The sequence below is a fragment of the Oryctolagus cuniculus genome, chromosome 20 (assembly GCF_964237555.1).
Source record: "Oryctolagus cuniculus chromosome 20, mOryCun1.1, whole genome shotgun sequence".
NCBI classification, from domain to species: domain Eukaryota; kingdom Metazoa; phylum Chordata; class Mammalia; order Lagomorpha; family Leporidae; genus Oryctolagus; species Oryctolagus cuniculus.
Genome location: NC_091451.1, coordinates 6,513,257 through 6,533,055, shown reverse-complemented (window position 1 = coordinate 6,533,055; position 19,799 = coordinate 6,513,257). Strand labels below are relative to the sequence as shown.

The following is a 19,799-nucleotide window of genomic DNA, read 5'->3' as shown; positions in this document are numbered from 1 at the left end:
GATTAATGCCCTGACCTGAGGTGCCGGCATCCCATATGGGCAACAGTTCAAGACCAGGCTGCTCCACTTCCAATTCAGCTCTCTGCTGTGGTCTGCTTAGTAGAAGATGGCCCAAGTGCTTGAACCCATGCACCCCCGTGAGAGACCCGGAAGAAGCTCCTGGCTCCTGGCTTCAGATCGGCACAGCTCCGGCCATTGGGGCCATCTCGGGAACCATTGGATGGAAGACCTCTCTCTCTCTCTCTGCCTCTCCTCTCTCTGTGTAACTCTGACTTTCAAATGAATAAATAAATAAATCTTTAAAAAAAATCTATGCATGGAATTTCAAAGCTTTTTTGGCATAAAATTTGTTATTTCCATTTGAATAAATCTGTTAATTCCATTTCTCCAGGAAGTTTTTGAAGTTCCCTCCTACTTTATCATTTATCTTTCCCCATGTTCCTTAGTATTTTTCAACTCTAGAGCAGGAGCTAAACTTAAGATACAGTGCCTCTTGTTAAGGCATTCATCATGAGTTTCTGCTAGTTTTGGCCATCGTTGGTGAAACTGTTAGGTAATTTTTATTTCAATATTCTGTGATTCCCTGGGACTCAAATATAAAACTGCTGTTATTAAGTAATAATGAAGGGACTTCAAAACCTTTGTGGGAAATGGAGTAGAAGACAAAAGATCAATCCTGGCATCGTTTTTTCATAATCCGCATTTTCATGACCTTTTTGCAGATTTCTTGTATGCAGAGTTGAAAATTTTTTGTTCTCAAGTTAACTTGTCTTTTAGTTCAGTTTTTCCATGAAAAATTTCAAGTACCCTCCTATGTAGCACTTCCTTGTTTGTGAATGGATGAAACCGACCTCATTTCCCAATTGTACATTTGCCTCGATCCTGGTGCTCATTCTGCAGCCTACCCTGACCTCTCTTCACTTGATCTTAGCCAAAAGGCCAAGAAGCAATAACCCTGCCCACTCTTTTTTTTTATTTGAAAGAGTTACACAGAGAGAGGCAGAGAGAGAGAGAGAGAGAGAGAGAGAGAGGTCTTCTATCCACTGGTTCACTCACCAATTGGTCACAATGGCTGGAGCTGCGCTGATCCGAAGCCAGGAGCCAGGAGCTTCTTCCAGGTCTCCCATGTGGGTGCAGGGGCCCAAGGACTTGGACCATCTTCTGCTGCTTTTGCAGGCCATAGCAGAGAGCTGGATCAGAAGTGGAGCAGCCGAGACTAGAACCGGTGCCCATATGGGATGCCGGCACTGCAGGCAGTGGCTGTACCCGCCATGCCACTGCACCAGCCCCAACCCTGCCCATCTTTTTTTTTTTTTTTTTTTGACAGGCAGAGTGGACAGTGAGAGAGAGACAGAGAGAAAGGTCTTCCTTTGCCGTTGGTTCACCCTCCAATGGCCGCCGCGGCCGGCGCGCTGCGGCCGGCGCACCGCGCTGATCCGATGGCAGGAGCCAGGAGCCAGGTGCTTTTCCTGGTCTCCCATGGGGTGCAGGGCCCAAGCACCTGGGCCATCCTCCACTGCACTCCCTGGCCACAGCAGAGAGCTGGCCTGGAAGAGGGGCAACCGGGACAGAATCCGGCGCCCCGACCGGGACTAGAACCCGGTGTGCCGGCGCCGCAAGGCGGAGGATTAGCCTAGTGAGCCGCGGCGCCGGCCCCCTGCCCATCTTAAGACCTGTCAGCACCTCCTCCTACCCCTGCTCCCCTTCACTCTCTTCCTCCCTTCTTTTCCTCCAGCATACTCGGCCCTAGTGAAGCCAGGAGCCTGGGACTGAATCCAGATCTCCCACGTGGGTGGCGGGGACCCAAATACCTGTGCCATCACCTCTTGGGTTCCCAGGGCTCTCATTAGCAGGAAGCTGGGGTTGGGAGCAGAGCTGGAACTTGAACCTGGCCCTCTGATATGGAATGGGGGCCTCCCTCGGGGTGTCTTGACTGATCCTCAAACGCTTGCTTCTGGCCACACCTTCGTCTTCGTGGTCCTGGCTTTGGCTTATGGGTGCTGAGCTGCCGTCCCGTGCTGGCGCTCTGCTGAGTAGAGTGCCTGCGGTCACTGCAGAGCTGCCCTGTTCCCTTCCCACTTGGGAGGGGGGCTGGCCCTCCCCTTCCCCTTGGCCCTTATCCCTTGGTTCGTTTCACGTAGTGTCTCAGAGTGTACTCTGCAGCCAGAGTACCCGGGTTTAACATCCCGGCTTCCAGTGCTTTCTAGCTGGTGACCCTGGACACCTAGTCTCTTTTCTTCAATCGTAAATTGTGAACAATGGTACTACGCCAGATGATTGTCATGTGTATGAGGGTTCTTCAGAAGTTCACAGGGGGACCGGCGCTTCTGGCTCAATAGACTAAAGGCCCAGCCTGCCTCACCGACATCTCATATGGGCATCGGCTTCCCTTTGGGCACTGGTTAGTGTCCCGGCTGCTCCTCTTCAGATCCAGCTCCCTGCTAATGTACTTGGGAAAGCAGTGGAGGATGGCCCAAGTGCTTTGGCCCCTGCACCTGCATGGGAGACCTGGAAGAAGCTCCTGGCTCCTGGCTTCAACTGGCTCAGTCCTGGTCATTGTGGCCATTTGGGGGAGTGAACCAGCTGATGGAAGATCTCTCTCTGCCTCTCCTTCTCTCTTTGTAACTCTGCTTTTCAAACAAAGTAAAGAAATCATTTTTGAAAAAAGTTCATAGAAAATGGAATTAAAAAACAAGTCTGTGTTGGTGTAGAAAATTTCTGAAATCCATACATAGGAGAGGCATCTACAAAAAATTTATGTGAAGTACATATTATGAGAAAACTATGCATGGATTTCCAAACTTTTTCACCAAGCTAAACTTATAATTCTGTTTTATATGAACTTTTCAAAGTACCCTCATATTATAGAAATCAATTTTTAAAAACCTATAGAATGGTTCTGAATATAGTAGGCACCACCTGTGTGTTTTTTAGACAGTGTAAAAAAGCTGAGTTCTTTGTAGTGTGTTGCAGTTACAGTGCAGGCTGTTTCCTCCTTAAGTAGGTGGGAAAACGCAGGTCGACTGGAGCAGACATTTCCTGAGTAGCTTTCATGAGTTCATTCGTACTTTAAAATAGGTGAATTTCTTCATGCTTTGTATGGGCCATTAAAGGAAACTTCCATTATTCTAGAATATTCCTCAAACTTTGTATGCATGTACATTTTATGCAAGACTTTCAAGATCTCTTATCAGTTAGAGAGCAATGACTGATTGAATTATTAAAATAGACATACATTAAGCTCTCTTCTACAAATATTTTTTAACCTATGAGGGAGAGATAGCCTGATAATCCCATCAGTACATTGATAATCCAGTTAGTAAGTAGGTTGAGAATGCATTGAATACACCTGTCCTGTCCAACATCCTAGCTTAGCCTAGCGCCTTCCTTAAAGATACTCGGAACACTTACATTAACACACAGTTGGGCATCGAGAGAGCACCAGACTGCTTATGTCACTCTGGGGAAAGATCAAAATTCACAGTGAGGGGCACGTGTCTGGCACAGCACTGAAGATGCCACTTGGAACACCTGCATCCCACATCCGGGTACCAGAGTTCAAGTCCTGGCTCCTTTCTCCATTCTGGCTTTCTCCTCATGTGTGCCCTGGGAGGCAGGAACTTGGATCCCTGCCACACACAGGGGAAACCTGGATAAGGTTCGGACACTGCCTTCATCCCAAGCACTGGTTGGGAGTGAGTCTACTGTGGGAATGAGAAAGGCACAGAGAGGGAAGCAGACGATGACCTGTGATCATTAGGGATGGTGACACGGATGGGGAAGTTTCCGGTACAATCAAGAGTGTTGAGGGTGAGGGTCTCCCTTGGCTTCTGGGGTCCTGGAGGGCCTTGCGGAAGAGGACACCTGTGCACTGAGACCCACAGGGAGGCCTTCATATCCTTGAAGATGTGCGTTCATTCATTTTCTGTTGCTGTAAGCAAATACCTGAGGCTGGGTGCTTAATAAATAGAGAAGTGCAGTTTGACTGACAGTTCAGCCTCAGGTGGCCTCGTCTGTTGGGCCTCTGGATAAGGGTTCCCTGTGGGTGCTGTCACCATGATGGGGCACATATGGAAGAGATCACAGCCTGGGACTGGAAGCCAGACAGATTCAAGGGTTAGGTTTGCTCTTTTTTTTCTCAAAGGGGCCAACGAGGGTCCTGCCTGCATCCCTTCCACTCTCAGGACCTTCTATGAGGCTCCTCCTCGTGATGGTTCCACCACCTCAACACCATCATACTGGGGACCAAGCTTCAAGGACGTGAACCTTTGAGGGATACATCCAAAGTGTATCCAAACCATCATGATGGGATCAGGGTGTAGCGATTAGGAGGAACAGGTGTGAAGCTGGTGTGAATCTGGTGTGATCACAACACTGTAGAACATGAGCTCTAAAGATGGGAGAGACATGCAGGAGGAAATCACACCTGGGCCTCTTGGGCCAGCCTGAGAGATGTTACCCTAGATACAATAGCTGGCTAACGATGTTTTAAAAAACAGACTTCATTATTGTGATGAAATGTGCATAAGACCTGCACATTGATTGTTTTCAAGCACACAGTTCATTGGCACTGAGTGCCTTCTCATTGTTGTGCAAGCGTTGCCAGTATCCATCACCAGAACTCTTTTCATCTTCACAACTGCAACGCTATTGAGCGATAATGCCTGACCCATGGCAGCCTCCATTCTACCGTCTATGAATTTGAGTACTCTGGGTATACATCTTGTATGAGTGAAATCATACAGTATTTAACATTTTTAAGTCTAGCTTACAGCATGATGTCTTTAAAGATTCATCCTTTTTTTTTTTTAAGATTTATTTCATTTATTTGAAAGTCAGAGTTACAGAGAGGCAGAGGCAGAGAGAGAGGTCTTCCATCTGCTGGTTCAGTCCCCAGATGGCTGCACCGGCCAGAGCTGAGCCAATCCGAGCCAGGAGCCAGAAGGTTCTTTCAGGTCACCCACATGAGTGCAGGGGCCCAAGGACTTGGACCATCTTCCATTGTTTTCCCAGGCCATACCAGAGAGCTGGATTGGAAGAGGAGCAGCCGGGATTCGAACTAGTGCCCATATGGGATGCTGGTACTGTAGGCAGCAGCTTTACCTGCTTTGCCTCAGCTGACTTCTTTAAACTTGGCATTTTACTTGAATTGGATGGCAGGATCCAAAGAAACTCTTCTCCTTGAATGGTTTATTTAATTTACTGGTTCTAGTTTTGATTACTAGTACATAGAGTAGAACTGTTTGCTATGTTATTTTCGATAGTGTTGACCATGGTTTTGTCTTTCTGTGACAGGTATGAGTCTGTCAGTATAACAGATTTCAAATCAAGCTGGAGGAATGGGCTGGCCTTTCTGGCTGTCATTCATGCCTTGCGTCCAGACCTAATTGACATGACCAGTGCGAAGCAGAGGTCCAACAAAGACAATCTCCAGGAGGCCTTTCGAATCGCAGAGCGAGAACTCAAAATCCCCAGGCTGCTGGAACCAGAAGGTGAGGATGCCGCTTTTCTGTTTAAAACACTTCTTATCTTGAGAACCAACATGAAGTTGATTGCAAACAAGTATGTTTAAATGAGCAAATGTAACAGCATTATAGTTCAGTCCTAGAGGACTTAACTTAAAAGTCTTTATTGAACTTGATGAAATTAAGGATTTCTGCCGGTTATTTAAGTTCATTAATGGTGGGGGTGAAGCTACAGCTGAAAACAAGCAGTGGGAATGATTTGAGCCTTTGTCATGATTTTCTTCTGTTGTATTCTGCATCGCATCTTATTGACTCTGTTATTTCTGTGCTGAGTGTCCTGAGTAAGATGTTTTCCTTGGAGTTTCTCACACATGATGCTATGCTTATTATTACATGTTTATAATACTTATTATTTAAGACTCCTTGAGGCACTGGGCCGATCCAAAGCCAGTGAATCCATCCAGATCTCCCACAAAGCTGCAGGGTCCAAGCACTTGGGCTGTCTTCTAATGCTTTCCTAGTAGCATTAGCAGGAAGCTAGGTTGGAAGCAGAGTAACCAGGACTCGAACCAGTGCCCATATGCGGTGCCGGCATCTCAGGCAGAAGCCACAGTGCCAACCCCTGTGTTTGTTGTTGATTTTTTTGTTTTTCTGTTAATCATGGACACCTTGAGGGACATTGCCATGTGGTTGTTAAATGCATACAGGGGTGAAGCAGGGTCCCTATTGACAGGGACTGTTGCTGACATATACCCGTGCTCTCTAATCCTTTGTTACATTGCATGTGGCTGAATTCACTTGTGGCAGAGGTTTCCCATTCAGTCACCTCGGTTGTTTTGGCAGCACACCCAGAGAGATCCTCAAATCGAGTGTTATTTCGTCGGTGACATCTTGCATCCCTCTGTGTGGCTTTACGATCTGCTTAACTTATTATATACTTGGGGAAGTAAAGAATTTAACCTTTTAAAATTTGCTTAATTCAACATTTTGCACACTTCACCAGGAACTCTTTCAGTTTTTGTTTATTTTTATTTAAAAGCAGAGCAAGACAGAAAGCGAGAGAGAGAGAGGGAGAGGGAGAGAGAGAGAGAAAGAGAGAGAGAGAGGTATTTTTCATTTTTTTTTTCTTCCATCCACTGGCTTACTCCTCCAATGCCTACAGAAGCCAGGTCTGGGTGAGGCTGAATCCAGGAGCCAGGAACTCAATTCATGTCTGCCACCTGATGGCAGGGACCCAGGTAACTGAGTCCTCGTTGCTGCCTCCTAGGGTGTTGTGCATAGCAGGAAGCTGGTTTGAAAATAGAAGGAGGGGGTGGGGGCTGGCACAAAGGAGCTGTAGGTTAATCCTCCTCCTGCGGCGCCAGCATCCCATATGGGCGCCGGTTCTAGTCCCGGCTGCTCCACCTCTGATCCAGCTCTCTGCTATGGCCTGGGAAAGCAGTAGAAGATGGCCCAAGTGCTTGGGTCCCTGCACCTACGTGGGAGACCCAGAAGAAGCACCTGGCTCCTGGCTCCTGGCTCCTGGCTCCTGGCTCCTGGCTTCAGATCAGCGCAGCTCCAGCCGTTGTGGCCATTTGTGGAGTGAACCAACAGAAGGAAGACCTTTCTCCCTGTCTTTTCCTCTCAGTGTCTGTAACTCTGCCTCTCAAATAAAATACATAAATTCTTTTTTTTTTTTTTTTTTTTTTTGACAGGCAGAGTGGACAGTGAGAGAGAGAGACAGAGAGAAAGGTCTTCCTTTGCCGTTGGTTCACCCTCCAATGGCCGCCGCGGCCGGCGCGCTGCGGCCGGCGCACCGCGCTGATCCGATGGCAGGAGCCAGGAGCCAGGTGCTTTTCCTGCTCTCCCATGGGGTGCAGGGCCCAAGCACCTGGGCCATCCTCCACTGCACTCCCGGGCCACAGCAGAGGGCTGGCCTGGAAGAGGGGCAACCGGGACAGAATCCGGCGCCCCGACCGGGACTAGAACCCGGTGTGCCGGCGCCGCTAGGCGGAGGATTAGCCTAGTGAGCCGCGGCGCCGGCCTTAAAATACATAAATTCTTAAAAAAAAAAAAAAAAGAAAGCCTTGGCCAGTGTGCTGAACACCTACTCCCACCAAAAACTCTTTTTTTAAAAAAAATGTTTTATTTGTTTATTTAGGAGTTGAGTTACTGACAGCGAGAGGAAGAGACAAAGGTCAACAACTCTTTTAATGAAGCACACAGCCTGGCCCATAGAAGGCCCTTGGTTAAACTTTCGTGTTCCGTGAATGACTGAATAACCTTTAAGGGTGACTTGAATGTGTCTTCCATACAATGTGACAGCTTTAGTAAATGCTTTAGTGCTTAAATGCAGAGAGTGTTGAGAATGGATTCTGGGCGCAGTGTGTTCCTGTGCTCCTGGAGCAATTCTTTCTTTCTTTTTTTAAAGATTTTATTTATTTATTTGAAAGGCAGAGTTACAGAGAGGCAGAGAGACAGAGACAGAGACAGAGAGAGAGGTCTTCCATCTGCTGGTTCACTCCCAAATGGCTGCAACCGCTAAATCTGGGTCACTCTGAAGCCAGGAGCTGGGGGCTTCTTCCGGGTCTCCCTTGTGGGTGCAGGGGCCCAAGCACTTGGGCCATCTTGTACTGCTTTCCCAGGCCACAGCAGGGAGCTGGATCGGCAGTGAAGCAGCCAGGACTCCAACCGGTGCCGATATGGGATGCCAACACTGCAGGCAGCAGCTTTACTCGCTATGCCACAGTGCCGGGCCCTCCTGGAGCAGCTTCTACACCATGTCTCTAGAAAGAAGCATGCTTGGTTTTCTCTCCACCCTCTCTGACTGTTCCTGCCTCGAACTTTAGCACCCACAGTGACACTGTCTTGCTGGGAAATCAAGGCTGTGCATGTCGTAACCCCAGGATTCAATCTAGATCTGTTTGACTCTAGCTGAGCTCTTAACCACTGCGTAGCTGTGCAGTAAGAGTGGGTGGCAAGGGGGACCGGCGCTGTGGCGTAGTGGGTTAAGCCTCCGCCTGCAGTGCTGGCATCCCATGTAGGTGCTGGTTCGAGTCCTGGCTGCTCTGCTTCTGATCCAGCTCTCTGCTATGGCCTGGGAAAGCAGTGGAGGATGGCTCAAGGGCTTGGGCCCCTGCACCCGCATGGGAGACCAGGAGAAGCTCCTGGCTCTGGATCGAAGTGAACCAGCAGATGGAAGACCTCTGCTTTCCCTCTCTGTGTCTGTAACTTTGCCTCACGAATAAATAAATCAGTCTTAAAAAAAAAAAAAGAAGAGTGGGTGGAGAGTGCATGGTTGGTCATTTCAAGATGAAATGTGAGTCAGATGGCGTAGACGGAGGCCGAGCCTGTTCTTGAGGATTAACTGTACGGAGCCCACAGCTCACTGAGTGCGCTGTGTCTTGCAGATGTGGATGTCGCCAATCCTGATGAAAAATCCATCATGACCTATGTGGCACAGTTTCTGCAGTATTCAAAGGATGCCCCTGTGACGAGAGACGAGGCTCAGGTAGGTCTTAGCAGGAACCAAGCAAGCTCGATTCTGTTGTACCCATTGCAGGTTTAATAGTAAAAAATCAAAGTATAATTTACATTATATTTTATTGCAGTAGTTAATGTTGTAACATCTTTGTAATATGCTTATATTTTAAAATAATTATAATATATAGTTATATATACAGTAATAACTATATATAATATAATACAATATAATAATTTAAATGTACAATTCCTTCAGTGTTGACAATGGATACACCCATGTAAACCATAGTACAATCATGACATAGATCATTGTTTATTTAAAGAATTATTTATTTATTTTAAAGTCAGAGTTACACAGAGAGAGAAGGAGAGGCAGGGAGAAAGAGAGAGGTTTTCCATCGCTGGTTCACTCCCCAGTTGGCCACAATGGCCGAGCTGTGCCAATCCGAAGCCAGGAGCTAAGAGCTTCTTCTGGTCTGGTGACAGGGGCCTAAGTACTTGGAGCCATCTTCCACTGCTTTTCCAGCACATTAGAAAGGAGCTGGATCTGGGGCCGGTGCTGTGGCACAGCGGTTAATGTCCTGGCCTGAAGCGCTGGCATCCCATATGGGCGCCGGTTCGAGACCCAGTTGCTCCACTTCTCATCCAGCTCTGTGCTATGGCCTGGGATAGTGGTGGAGGATGGCCCAGGTCCTTGGGCCCCTGCACCTGTGTGGAAGACCTGGAAGAAGCTCCTGGCTCCTGGCTCCTGGCTCCTGGCTCCTGGCTTCGGATCAGCACAGTTCCTGCCTTTGTGGCCAATTGGAACTAATTGTGAACCATCAGATGGAAGACCTCTCTCTCTCTCTATCTCTGCCTCTGCTCTCTCAGTGTAACTATGACTTTCAAGTAAGATAAATACATCTTAAAAAGACAAAAAAAAAGAAAAAAGAAAGGAGCTGGATCTGAAGTGGAGCAGCCGGGACTCGAACTAGGTGTTCAGATGCTGGTTTCAACTTTATTTTAAAATTCAGGGTGTTCTGTGAACAAGCAAAATGACTCTTTGGTATAATGAGTGATTGCTTTGTAATGAAATTACCTCACTGATGTTTTAAGTTGTTAATTTTATTGTCAGAAAAAGTCACCAAGAGTATTTTGATATATTTTAAGTGTGTGTCCTGTGTGTGTGTGGATTGCAGGGAGAGACGAAAGCCGCTATGGACTGGCTGGCTCGGCAAGAGAAAAAACTGCAAAAGGCGCTCAAAGATTCAGAACATGAGCCCTACTTTAAAAAGTATCACGTAAGTACGACTTCTCACCGCTGTTTCTCTATCCTTTTTGTCACCATGTACTGAGCGTTTGCTGTTTACCAGGCACCTTGCTGATGATGAGCGTCGCACACATTCAAACATCTTGCTGACTTTGGTGTGTTATTGCAGTTTGGCCAAAGAAGCCAAAAAGGACCCACGTTATGTGGCTCCTGGGAAGCATAGTCTGGTTTTTTTTTTTTTTTTTTGGACAGGCAGAGTGGACAGTGAGAGAGAGAGAGAGACAGAGAGAAAGGTCTTCCTTTGCCGTTGGTTCACCCTCCAATGGCCGCCGCGGCCGGCGCACCGCGCTGATCCGGTGGCAGGAGCCAGGAGCCAGGTGCTTTTCCTGCTCTCCCATGGGGTGCAGGGCCCAAGCACTTGGGCCATCCTCCACTGCACTCCCTGGCCACAGCAGAGGGCTGGCCTGGAAGAGGGGCAACCGGGACAGAATCCGGCGCCCCGACCGGGACTAGAACCCGGTGTGCCGGCGCCACTAGGCGGAGGATTAGCCTAGTGAGCCGCGGCGCCGGCCCGGATAGTCTGGTTTTGAAGCCCAAGCTCTGTTGCTTCTCCTGGGCGTGCAGTTCTGTCTTGGAGGACTCCCAGCAGCCACTGCGAAGGTTCTGCAGCCCTGTGTCTTAGAGCCCATGGTCCAGGCCCCTGCGCGTCCCACCAGGTCTCTGTCCAGAATCAGCTGGCGACATGGTGACATGCCTTGGGTGCTAAGCGCTGTTAAGGCCCGGTCTCCCTGTGTGTTGAGGGATGACAAGCCCTGCCCTTCAGATTCTAACATTCAATGGTCCGTGTGGCTTGGGGACCCAACCGCTGACTGTGGTTTGGAGCCGTAGTGGGTGGAAGGGACTAGGTGTTCTCATCTCTCGTGGTCTGAACTGCGTAAACTTTTTGTGCTTCTTCCCGCTTAGGTTTGGTCTCAGGTTTGTTTGTTTGTTTGTTTATTTTTTAGTAAAAAGATGTTCAATATTGACTGCAGCTGCCTTGATCCCACATACAAGGGTACCTAAAGAAGTTCATAAAAAATGGAATTAAAATATAGATTTAAGGCCGGCGCCGCGGCTCACTAGGCTAATCCTCCACCTTGCGGCGCCGGCACACCGGGTTCTAGTCCCAGTCGGGGCGCCGGATTCTGTCCCGATCACTCCTCTTCCAGGCCAGCTCTCTGCTGTGGCCCGGGAAGGCAGTAGAGGATGGCCCAAGTGCTTGGGCCCTGCACCCCATGGGAGACCAGGATAAGTACCTGGCTCCTGCCATTGGATCAGTGCAGCGCGCCAGCCGCGGCGGCCATTGGAGGGTGAACCAACGGTAAAGGAAGACCTTTCTCTCTGTCTCTCTCTCTCACTGTCCACTCTGCCTGTCAAAAAATATATATATAGATAGATAGATTTATGATGGTGCAGAATTTGAAATTCATGTGTGAGTTTTTCATACTACACATTTCCATGAACTTTTTGAAGATGCCTTGTATGTCTTAGACTTAGTAATATACCACAGATTCGGGTCTCTCTTTTTTAAGATTCGTTTATTCTTTTGAAAGGCAGAGAGAGAGAGGGAGAGACAGATCTTCCCTCCGCTGGTTCACTCCCCCAGTGGCCGCAGTGGCCAGAGCTGGGCTGATCTGAAAGCAGGAGCCAGGAGTTCTTCTGGGTCCCACATTGCTGCAGGGCCCAAGCACTTGGACCACTTTCCACTGCTTTCCCAGGCTATTAACAGGGAGCTGGATTGGAAGTGGAGCAGCCGGGATTCGAACTGGTGCCCCTGTGGGATGCCAGCACTGCAGGTGGCAACCTTACCCGCGACGCCACAGTACCAGCCCCAGCTTCTGCTTTCTTAAGTGGAGGTTTTAGTCAAGTTATTAATTATCAGAAAGAATTAAAGTAAGTTAATGATCCTCTGATTTACTTATAAAATTTAAGTAAGACACTACCAATAACTATGGACATGGGGCGGGTGTTTGTGCGGTGCTTTAAGATGCTACTTGAATCAGCTGCGTCTTGTATCAGAGTCTCTGGGTGTGAGTAGTGGCTCAGCTTCAGATCAGAGTCCAGCTTCCCAGTAATGCACTCTGAGAGGTGATGGCCTGGGTCCCTGTGGGAGACTCAGTTTAATTTCCCAGTTCCTGGCGGCTGCTGCTGCTGCTGCTGCTGCTTCTTCTTCTTCTTCTTCTTCTTCTTCTTCTTCTTCTTCTTCTTCTTCTTCTTTTTAAGATTTATTGATTTATTTGAAAGACAGAGTTATGCAGAGGCAGAGAGAGAGAGAGAGAGAGCGAGAGAGAGGTCTTCCATCTGCTGGTTCACTCCCCAAATGGCCGTAATGGCCGGAGCTGAGCCGATTTGAAGCCAGGAGTATCTTCCAGGTCTCCCGTGAGGGTGCAGGGGCCCGAGGACTTGGGCCAACTTCTACCACTTTCCCAGGCATAGCAAAGAGCTGCATCAGAAGTGGAGCAGCTGGGACTCGAACCGGCACCCAGATGGGATGCCAGCACTGCAGGTGGCAGCTTTACCCACTACGCCACAGCACTGGCCCCTGACTTCTTTCTGCCTGGCTCAGACCTGCTATTGTGGGCATTTCAGGAGTGAACCAGCAGATAGGGTCTCTCTCTCTCTCTCTCTCTCTCTCTCTCTCTCTCTCTCCCTCTCCTTTTCCTTCTCTCTCTTTGTGCCTCTTTCAAACACATAAGATAATTTTTAAAAACTGTGGGGGCCTACATTGAGGTGTAGCAAGTTAAATGCCACCTGTAATGCCAGCATCCTGTGGAGTCCTGGCTGCTCCACTTCTGTTCCAGCTCCCTGCCAATGCACCTGGGAAAGCACTGGAAGATGACCCAAGTGCTTGGGCCCCTGCAGCCACAATGGAGACCCAGATGAAGCCCCAGGCTTGTAACTTCACCTTGGCCCAGTCCTGGCCATTGTGACCATTTGGGGAATAAACCAGATGGAAGACACTCTCTCTCTCTCTCTCTCTCTCTCTCCTTTTCTGTATAACTCTGCCTTTCAAAATAAGTAAATATATCATAAACAAATTTTTTTAAATAAATAAAGTTGGGCAGGCATTGTGCCATCAGGGTTAACTCAACATTTGCAGTGCCAGCAGCCCACATCAGAGTGCTGGTGTGAGTCCCAGCCTTCTGCTTCTGATCCAGCTCCCTGCTAAGGCACCTGGGGAGGCAGCAGAGGACGGCCCAAGTACTTGGGCACCTGCCACCCATGTGAGAGACCAGGATGGAGCTCTTGGCTCCTGGCTTTGGCCTGCCCAGTGTCTTCTGCTGCAGCTGTTTGGGGAGTGAACTGGTGGATAGAAGATCTCTCTCTCTCTCTCTCTCTCTCTCTCTCTCTCTCTCTCTCTCCTCTCTCTCAATCTGCCTTTCAAATAAATGAATAACTAAATCTTAAAAAAATGCTAGTAATAATCTCTTAAAAATATTTATAGATCGTGTTTTAAAAAGCATTTGTGGAAGTGGTAACTTTTAAAGTAGCAGTATTTCACACAAATGTAAACTACAAAAAGCTTTTTTTTTTTTTTTTTTTTTTTTTTTTTTTTTTTTTTATCCAAAACGTGTTTATTGGGAAGGTTTCCCACTCATCCTGGCGCAGGGTGCTTTCAGTGCTGCTTCCTCCTGAAGGAACATCCTTCTGTAAGCCTTGCTTTTCCTCCTGTGGGCTGGCAGAGGACAGTGGAGCAGCCAACGCACAAAACCACCATTTGTGCATGGCTGAAAACCGTGGTGATTTTATAGCATCCTGGGCACTTCACGTCCATGAAGTAGGAACTGGGGCTCTGCACCAGGCGCTTCTTCTTGTGTTTCCTCTTCTCCTCTTCAGGAGAGGGATGCAGGAGATCCTTTGCGAGAGGCATGTTCGCGTGGGTCGGTCGTCACCGCCGGAAAGGCTACAAAAAGCTTTATTTATTAATTTTTTTTAAAATTTGAGAGGCCCAGAGAAAGAGAGAGAGAGAGTGCCGGATGTCCATAACGCTCAAGGCTGGACCAGGCTGAAGCTGAGAGCTGGGCTTTCTCTCTCAGCACCTGCGTTAGCAGGAAGCTAGAATCGGGATCAGAGTGTGGACTTGAACCCACGCACTCTGACATGGGGTGTGGATGTTCAAACCTGCAGTTCACTGCTAGTCCAAACACCTGCCTCCTCCTTATTAAATATTTGAGTGTAAGGACAAGGTGCTTATTAAAATTTGTGTAAAATAACATGGGAAGAATTGACTCAAAATTCGAGTAATTATAAATACTTTTAAAATCATTTAACATGACTACTGTCCTAATTCCTCCATCTACTCATTCTTTTATCATTTTACTATTTATTTTCATTTACTTGAAAGCTAGAGAGACACACAGAGACGAGAGAGAGAGAGATCTTCTATTTTTTAGTTTGTTTCCCCCAAGCATCTGCAAGGGCAGGGACTGGGCCAGGCTGAGAGCAGGAGCCTGGGACTCCATCCGCATCTCCCACGTGGGTGGCAGGGACCCAAATACTTGAGCCGTCACCTGCTGCCTCCCAGAGTGAGCATTAGCAGGGAGTTGAGCCAGGATTGAAACCCAGGCACTGTGGAATGGGCTGTGGGAATCCCAAATGGCACCTGCACTGCTGTGCCAAGTGCCCAGCCCCCATGTCTGCTCATTCTTATTTTGTCGTGCACCTGTGTCTGGGGAGAAGAGACAGACTCATGGTTTTGCGGGTGGCATCATGGTCTGTCTACTAGAGCAGAGTGGCCTTCCTTGCTTCCTTCCAGGAGAAATCCAGTGGTTTTGACAGGAGTTGCCAGCCCCAAACTCTGTCATTATATGGCACACGAAGGGTCAGGGTATTCTGCACAAAGAAACCAGATCAGCGAGAGGAAACTGGATTGAAGGGATTTTTTCCTTTTATTTAAATACAACTTAAATATAACCTCTAGCTAAAGATCATAAAATAGCAGGTCACACTTTACAAGTGGAGTTGCATGTTTTCACCCTGCAAACACTCTTCTCATTGTAGAGCTTCCTGTCCTTTTTGGAGTCCTTCGATGAAGAAAAAAAACCCTTCTTGGACCTCCTGCCGCTCACAAGGCCCCCAGATGAGTTGAGTGAGGAGGAGTTGCGGTTGCGAGGAGACTGGGACGGCCTCAACCAGCAGGTGACTGCGCCACGTTGATGAGAAGAACTTTTTTTTAAGATTTTTTTTTTTTTGACAGATAGAGTTAGACAGTGAGTGAGAGAGAGAGAGAGAGAGAGAAATGTTTTCCTTTTCCGTTGGTTCACCCCTCAGTGGCCGCTGTGGCCGGCTCACCACGCTGATCCGAAGCCAGGAGCCAGGTGCTTCCTCCCAGTCTCCCATGTGGGTGCAGGCCCCAAGCACTTGGGCCATCCTCCACTGCCCTCCCGGGCCACAGCAGAGAGCTGGCCTGGAAGAGGGGCAACCGGGACAGAACCCAGCACCCATATGGGATGCGGGCGCCACTGGTGGAGGATTAGCCAAGTGAGCCACGGCGCCTGCCCCGAGAAGAACATTTTCAGTGGGCAGCCTTGGTTGGTTGAGTGAGGGCTTTGCTTGAGACTCTCATGAGAAATTCTCTAGAAGACAGGGTAGCTGCTTCATCAGTACATGGAGCTGGATTCCTGACTTTTCTTCGTGGCGTCATCTGGGCTGTGGTTAAATTCAGGTCGGAATTTTTAACGCTCTGGTGGGCACAGATGCAAGCTGATGCGAAGGTGTATTTGCCGTGGGTTCTTGGTTGTCCGGTTTTGGTTGCCTGCAGTTTCTTTCACTGTGTGCTAGTGTCAACAGGTGCTTGAAGGGAGTGGGGTTCGAGTCAGAGAGAATATACAAGGATGAGTGTGTGAATGTGTGTCTGAATGGGACGATGATTTTCATCCTTTTAAATTTATTGAGGCTGGGTTTATGGTACATAACCATAGAAAATTGCAAAGAAGAAATATGTTTTATGCGTTACTGGGTATAAAACTCCATAAACATTAAATAAGCAAAGTATTTGGTAGTGTTGTTTGGATTGTCTGTCTGTCTTTACTGGAAAGACAGAGAGAGAGAGAGAGAGGTAAATGGACAGAGACAGCCTGAGAGAGAGCTGGTTCACTCCCCAGATGCCCACTTGGTCACTCCTTAAATGCCCACAACAACTGGGACTGGGCCAGGATGATGCCAGGAGGCAGAAACTCAGCCCACGTCTCCCATTGTCTGTGGCGGGAATCCAAGCGCGTAAGCCATCACCTTTGGGACCAGAGTGTGCAGGAAGCGGAACTGAGAATGGAGGCAGCACTCAAACCTAGGCACTTTGGGAACCTGGGATGTGGGCATTCTAATCATCGTCTTCTCTGCTCTACCACGTGCCCACTCCTCCCCTATGTCTTGACCGACATGTGGTCCAGTTGTATCAGTTGCTGAGAGATGAGTATCGAAATCTTCTGTCAAATTTTAGTTCATGTATTTTGACTTCATTATGATGTATGTACCTGTTTATGACTGTTGTATCTCAGTGCACTGGCGATTTTACCATCATAAAATATTTGTTTATCTTTAGTAATACTGTTTCTCTGCATGGCTACTTAATCTGCTGTCAGTATAGTCATTCTGACACTGTTTCTTTGGCACATGCTTTTCCTCCATTTCCTTTCAAACTATTTGAGTTCTTAATCTTTAAAGTGCATTTCTTTTTTTTTTAAGCATGGCCATTCCTTATTTAATATGTAAGTGATTAATTCGATAGAGTTACAGAGGGAGAGAGGGAACAGGGGAGAGAGAGAGAGAGAGAGAGAGAGAGAGAGAGAGAGAAGAGAGAAAGATCTTCCATCCACTGATTTACTTCCAAATGGGCAAAATGGTCAGGGCTGGGCTATACTAAAGCCAGGAGCTTCTTCCGGGTCTCCCACCTGGGTGCAGGGGCCCAAGCACTTGGGCCATTCTCTGCTGCTTTCCCAGGCACATTAGCAGGGAGCTGGATTGGTAGTGGGGCAGCCGGGACTTGAACTGGTCCCATGTGGGATGCTGGTGTCACAGGTGGAAGCTTAACCCACTTTGCCACACAGTAGCCCCACAAAGTACATTTCTTTAGAGATGGCACACACTTGGATCTTGCTTCCTCATCCGCTCTGACAATCTCTGCCTTCTCATTGGAGTACTTAGTCCATTAACATTTAATGTAATTGTTGCTATGGTTCAACTTAGTTATATTATTTTATTCTGTTTTGTTTATTCCCTCTGTTTTTTGTATCCCCATTCCTCCCTTTCTCAGCTTTTTTGAATTGTTAATTTTATATAGAATTACATTGCAATTTGTCTACTAAAATTTTTAACCCTACTTCTTCCTATGATATTTTAGTGGTTGCTCTAGGGAATTACAAAATACATTCTGGTTTTTTTTTTTTTTTTTTTTTTTTTTTTTTGACAGGCAGAGTTAGACAGTGAGAGAGAGAGACAGACAGAGAGAAAGGTCTTCCTTCCATTGGTTCGCACCCCAAATGGCCGCTACGGCCAACGCGCTGCACCAATCCAAAGCCAGGATCCAGGTGCTTCCTCCCAGTCTCCCATTCAGGTGCAGGGGCCCAAGCACTTGGGTCATCCTTCACTGCCTTCCCGGGCCACAGCAGAGAGCTGGACTGGAAGAGGAGCAACAGGGACAGAACCAGTGCCCCAACTGGGACTAGAACCTGGGGTGCCGGCGCTGCAGGCGGAGGATTAGCCTAGTGAGCCACAGCGCCGGCCTACAAAATACATTCTAAACTTACATTTACTGAAGAGTTGAACAACTTTATTGTTGTACAAGTTCTTTTTTTTTTTTTTTTTAAGATTTATTTATTTGAAAGTCAGAGTTACAGAGAGGCAGAAGCAGAGAGAGAGAGAGAGGTCTTCCATCTGCTGGTTCACGCCCCAAGTGGCTGCAAAGGCTGTAGCTGGGCTGATCTGAAGCCAGGAGCCAGGAGCTTCCTCGACATCTCCCACACAGGTGCAGGGGCCCAAGGACTTGGGCCATCTTCCACTGCTTTCCCAGGCCATAGCAGAGAGCTGGATTGGAAGTGGAGCAGCCGGGACTCAAACCGGTGCCCATATGGGAAGTGGGTACTGCAAGTGTTGGCTCTACCTGCTTCGCCACAGTGCCGGCCCCATATTGTTCTATAAGTTCTTATAACATGTGAACTCCTATGATCTATTTTAGTGTACAACTTGCATTCCATTTGTACTTGCGTTTTTGTGCTGTGGTTGTTTTATGTGTACATATATAAGTGACACATGTATATCGTATAGGGAGCACAAGTATGTTTCAAAGTCCTCAAGACTGTGTTGTATTAATTTTTGTTGCAAACAGCCACACATCTGAAAGAAAAATTTAGTCTTTTATATGTATCTAGACACTTCCTGTTTCTATTGTGCTGTCTGTAGCTTTGCGTTTCCACTGAGCTCATTTCTCTGTAGCCTGAAAATGTCCTCTAACTTCTCTTGTAACACCTGTCTCTGAGTGCCGGATATGCTTAGTTTGCTGTGATCTCTAAATGTCTTTATTTTGCTGTCATTTTTTAAAAAAAGAAGTTAATTGAGGTGTAATTTGCATATCATTAAATTCTCACATTTTGAATGGGATGATTTTTAATGAGTTAATAGAGTTCATTAAAGAGGGGATTATTTCAGGGGAGGGTGTTGTGGTACCGCAGGTTAAGCTGCATCCCTTATTGGAGGGCCAAGTCACGTCGGCTGCTCTGCTTCCCAGCCAGCTTCCTGCTAATGCACCTGGGAAGGCAGTGGATGATGGCCCGAATTCCTGGGCTCCTCCCACATGGGAGACCAGGCTGGAGTTCCTGGAATCTGCCACAGCTTGAGCTATTGTGACCAGTTGGGGAGTGAACAGATGGAAAATCCCTCTGTCTCTCTCCCTCCCTCTCTCCCTCCCTCCCTCCCTCCATTCCTATTTTTCCCTCTTTTTCTATCCTTCTGCTTTTCAAAGAAATAAATGTGTTACAGTAAAAGCTGAGTTTATTACAGAGTTCATTCATCTTGCAGAGACACTGTGTGTGGTGCACAAAGTTAAGCATTCCCACCAGGTCCCGCACAGGAAGAGCACAGTGACCCTGCGTGGCTGTCAGGGTGCAAGTTCAAGTGTGGTGCGTGGTGGTGGTGCTGTGGCTCGAGAGTCACTGTTTCTAAGGAGCTATGGTGGAGAACAGGTGCAGCGCCACGAATCTTCCTGTCAAGTGATGAGGCTCGTGGCATCATCAGCTGTCTGTGACAGGTCTCTAACAAAGTAGAAGTTGATGAAGAAGGTATGGGCTGTTGAGTTCAGGCTGCCCCAGGCCACAGAGACCTGGCCTAATTTTCCTGAATGTAATTTGGAAAAAATTACTCCCAAATAACGAGGCCAGCCAGAAAAACTACCATGTTGTGAGATTAAGCGCTGCACTTTGATAATAGTTTAGAAATCCCTTCCTTTTGTACAGGACAGCTGCTTCTCTCAAGGTAGCAAAATGAAACTTGCTAATTTTAAAGTCATCAGGTACTTGAGTTAATACGATCTGGACAGCTCCGTAGTTGGAGAGATTCATAGTAAAAGGTGTCAATTGAAGCCTGTTATAGAA

The 19,799-nt window shown here is 47.7% G+C and overlaps 2 protein-coding genes across 9 annotated transcripts in view; one reads left to right on the top strand and one right to left on the bottom strand.

Moving 5' to 3' along the window:
* SYNE2 (spectrin repeat containing nuclear envelope protein 2) overlaps positions 1–19,799 on the top strand; it is a 394,119-nt gene that overhangs the window by 91,652 nt on the left and 282,668 nt on the right. For all 8 annotated transcript variants that reach the window (XM_051826403.2, XM_051826401.2, XM_051826405.2 and 5 more), the window contains exons 8-11: positions 5,296–5,492; positions 8,855–8,955; positions 10,106–10,207; positions 15,217–15,354. In XM_051826403.2, the coding sequence (XP_051682363.2) occupies positions 5,296–5,492; positions 8,855–8,955; positions 10,106–10,207; positions 15,217–15,354 (538 nt within the window). The remainder of the gene's footprint in view (positions 1–5,295; positions 5,493–8,854; positions 8,956–10,105; positions 10,208–15,216; positions 15,355–19,799) is intronic.
* Positions 13,823–15,252, bottom strand: LOC127484659 (small ribosomal subunit protein eS27-like). The gene has a single exon (XM_070065056.1). The coding sequence runs from the start codon at positions 14,084–14,086 to the stop codon at positions 13,832–13,834; it is 255 nt and encodes an 84-aa protein (XP_069921157.1). The 5' UTR covers positions 14,087–15,252; the 3' UTR covers positions 13,823–13,831.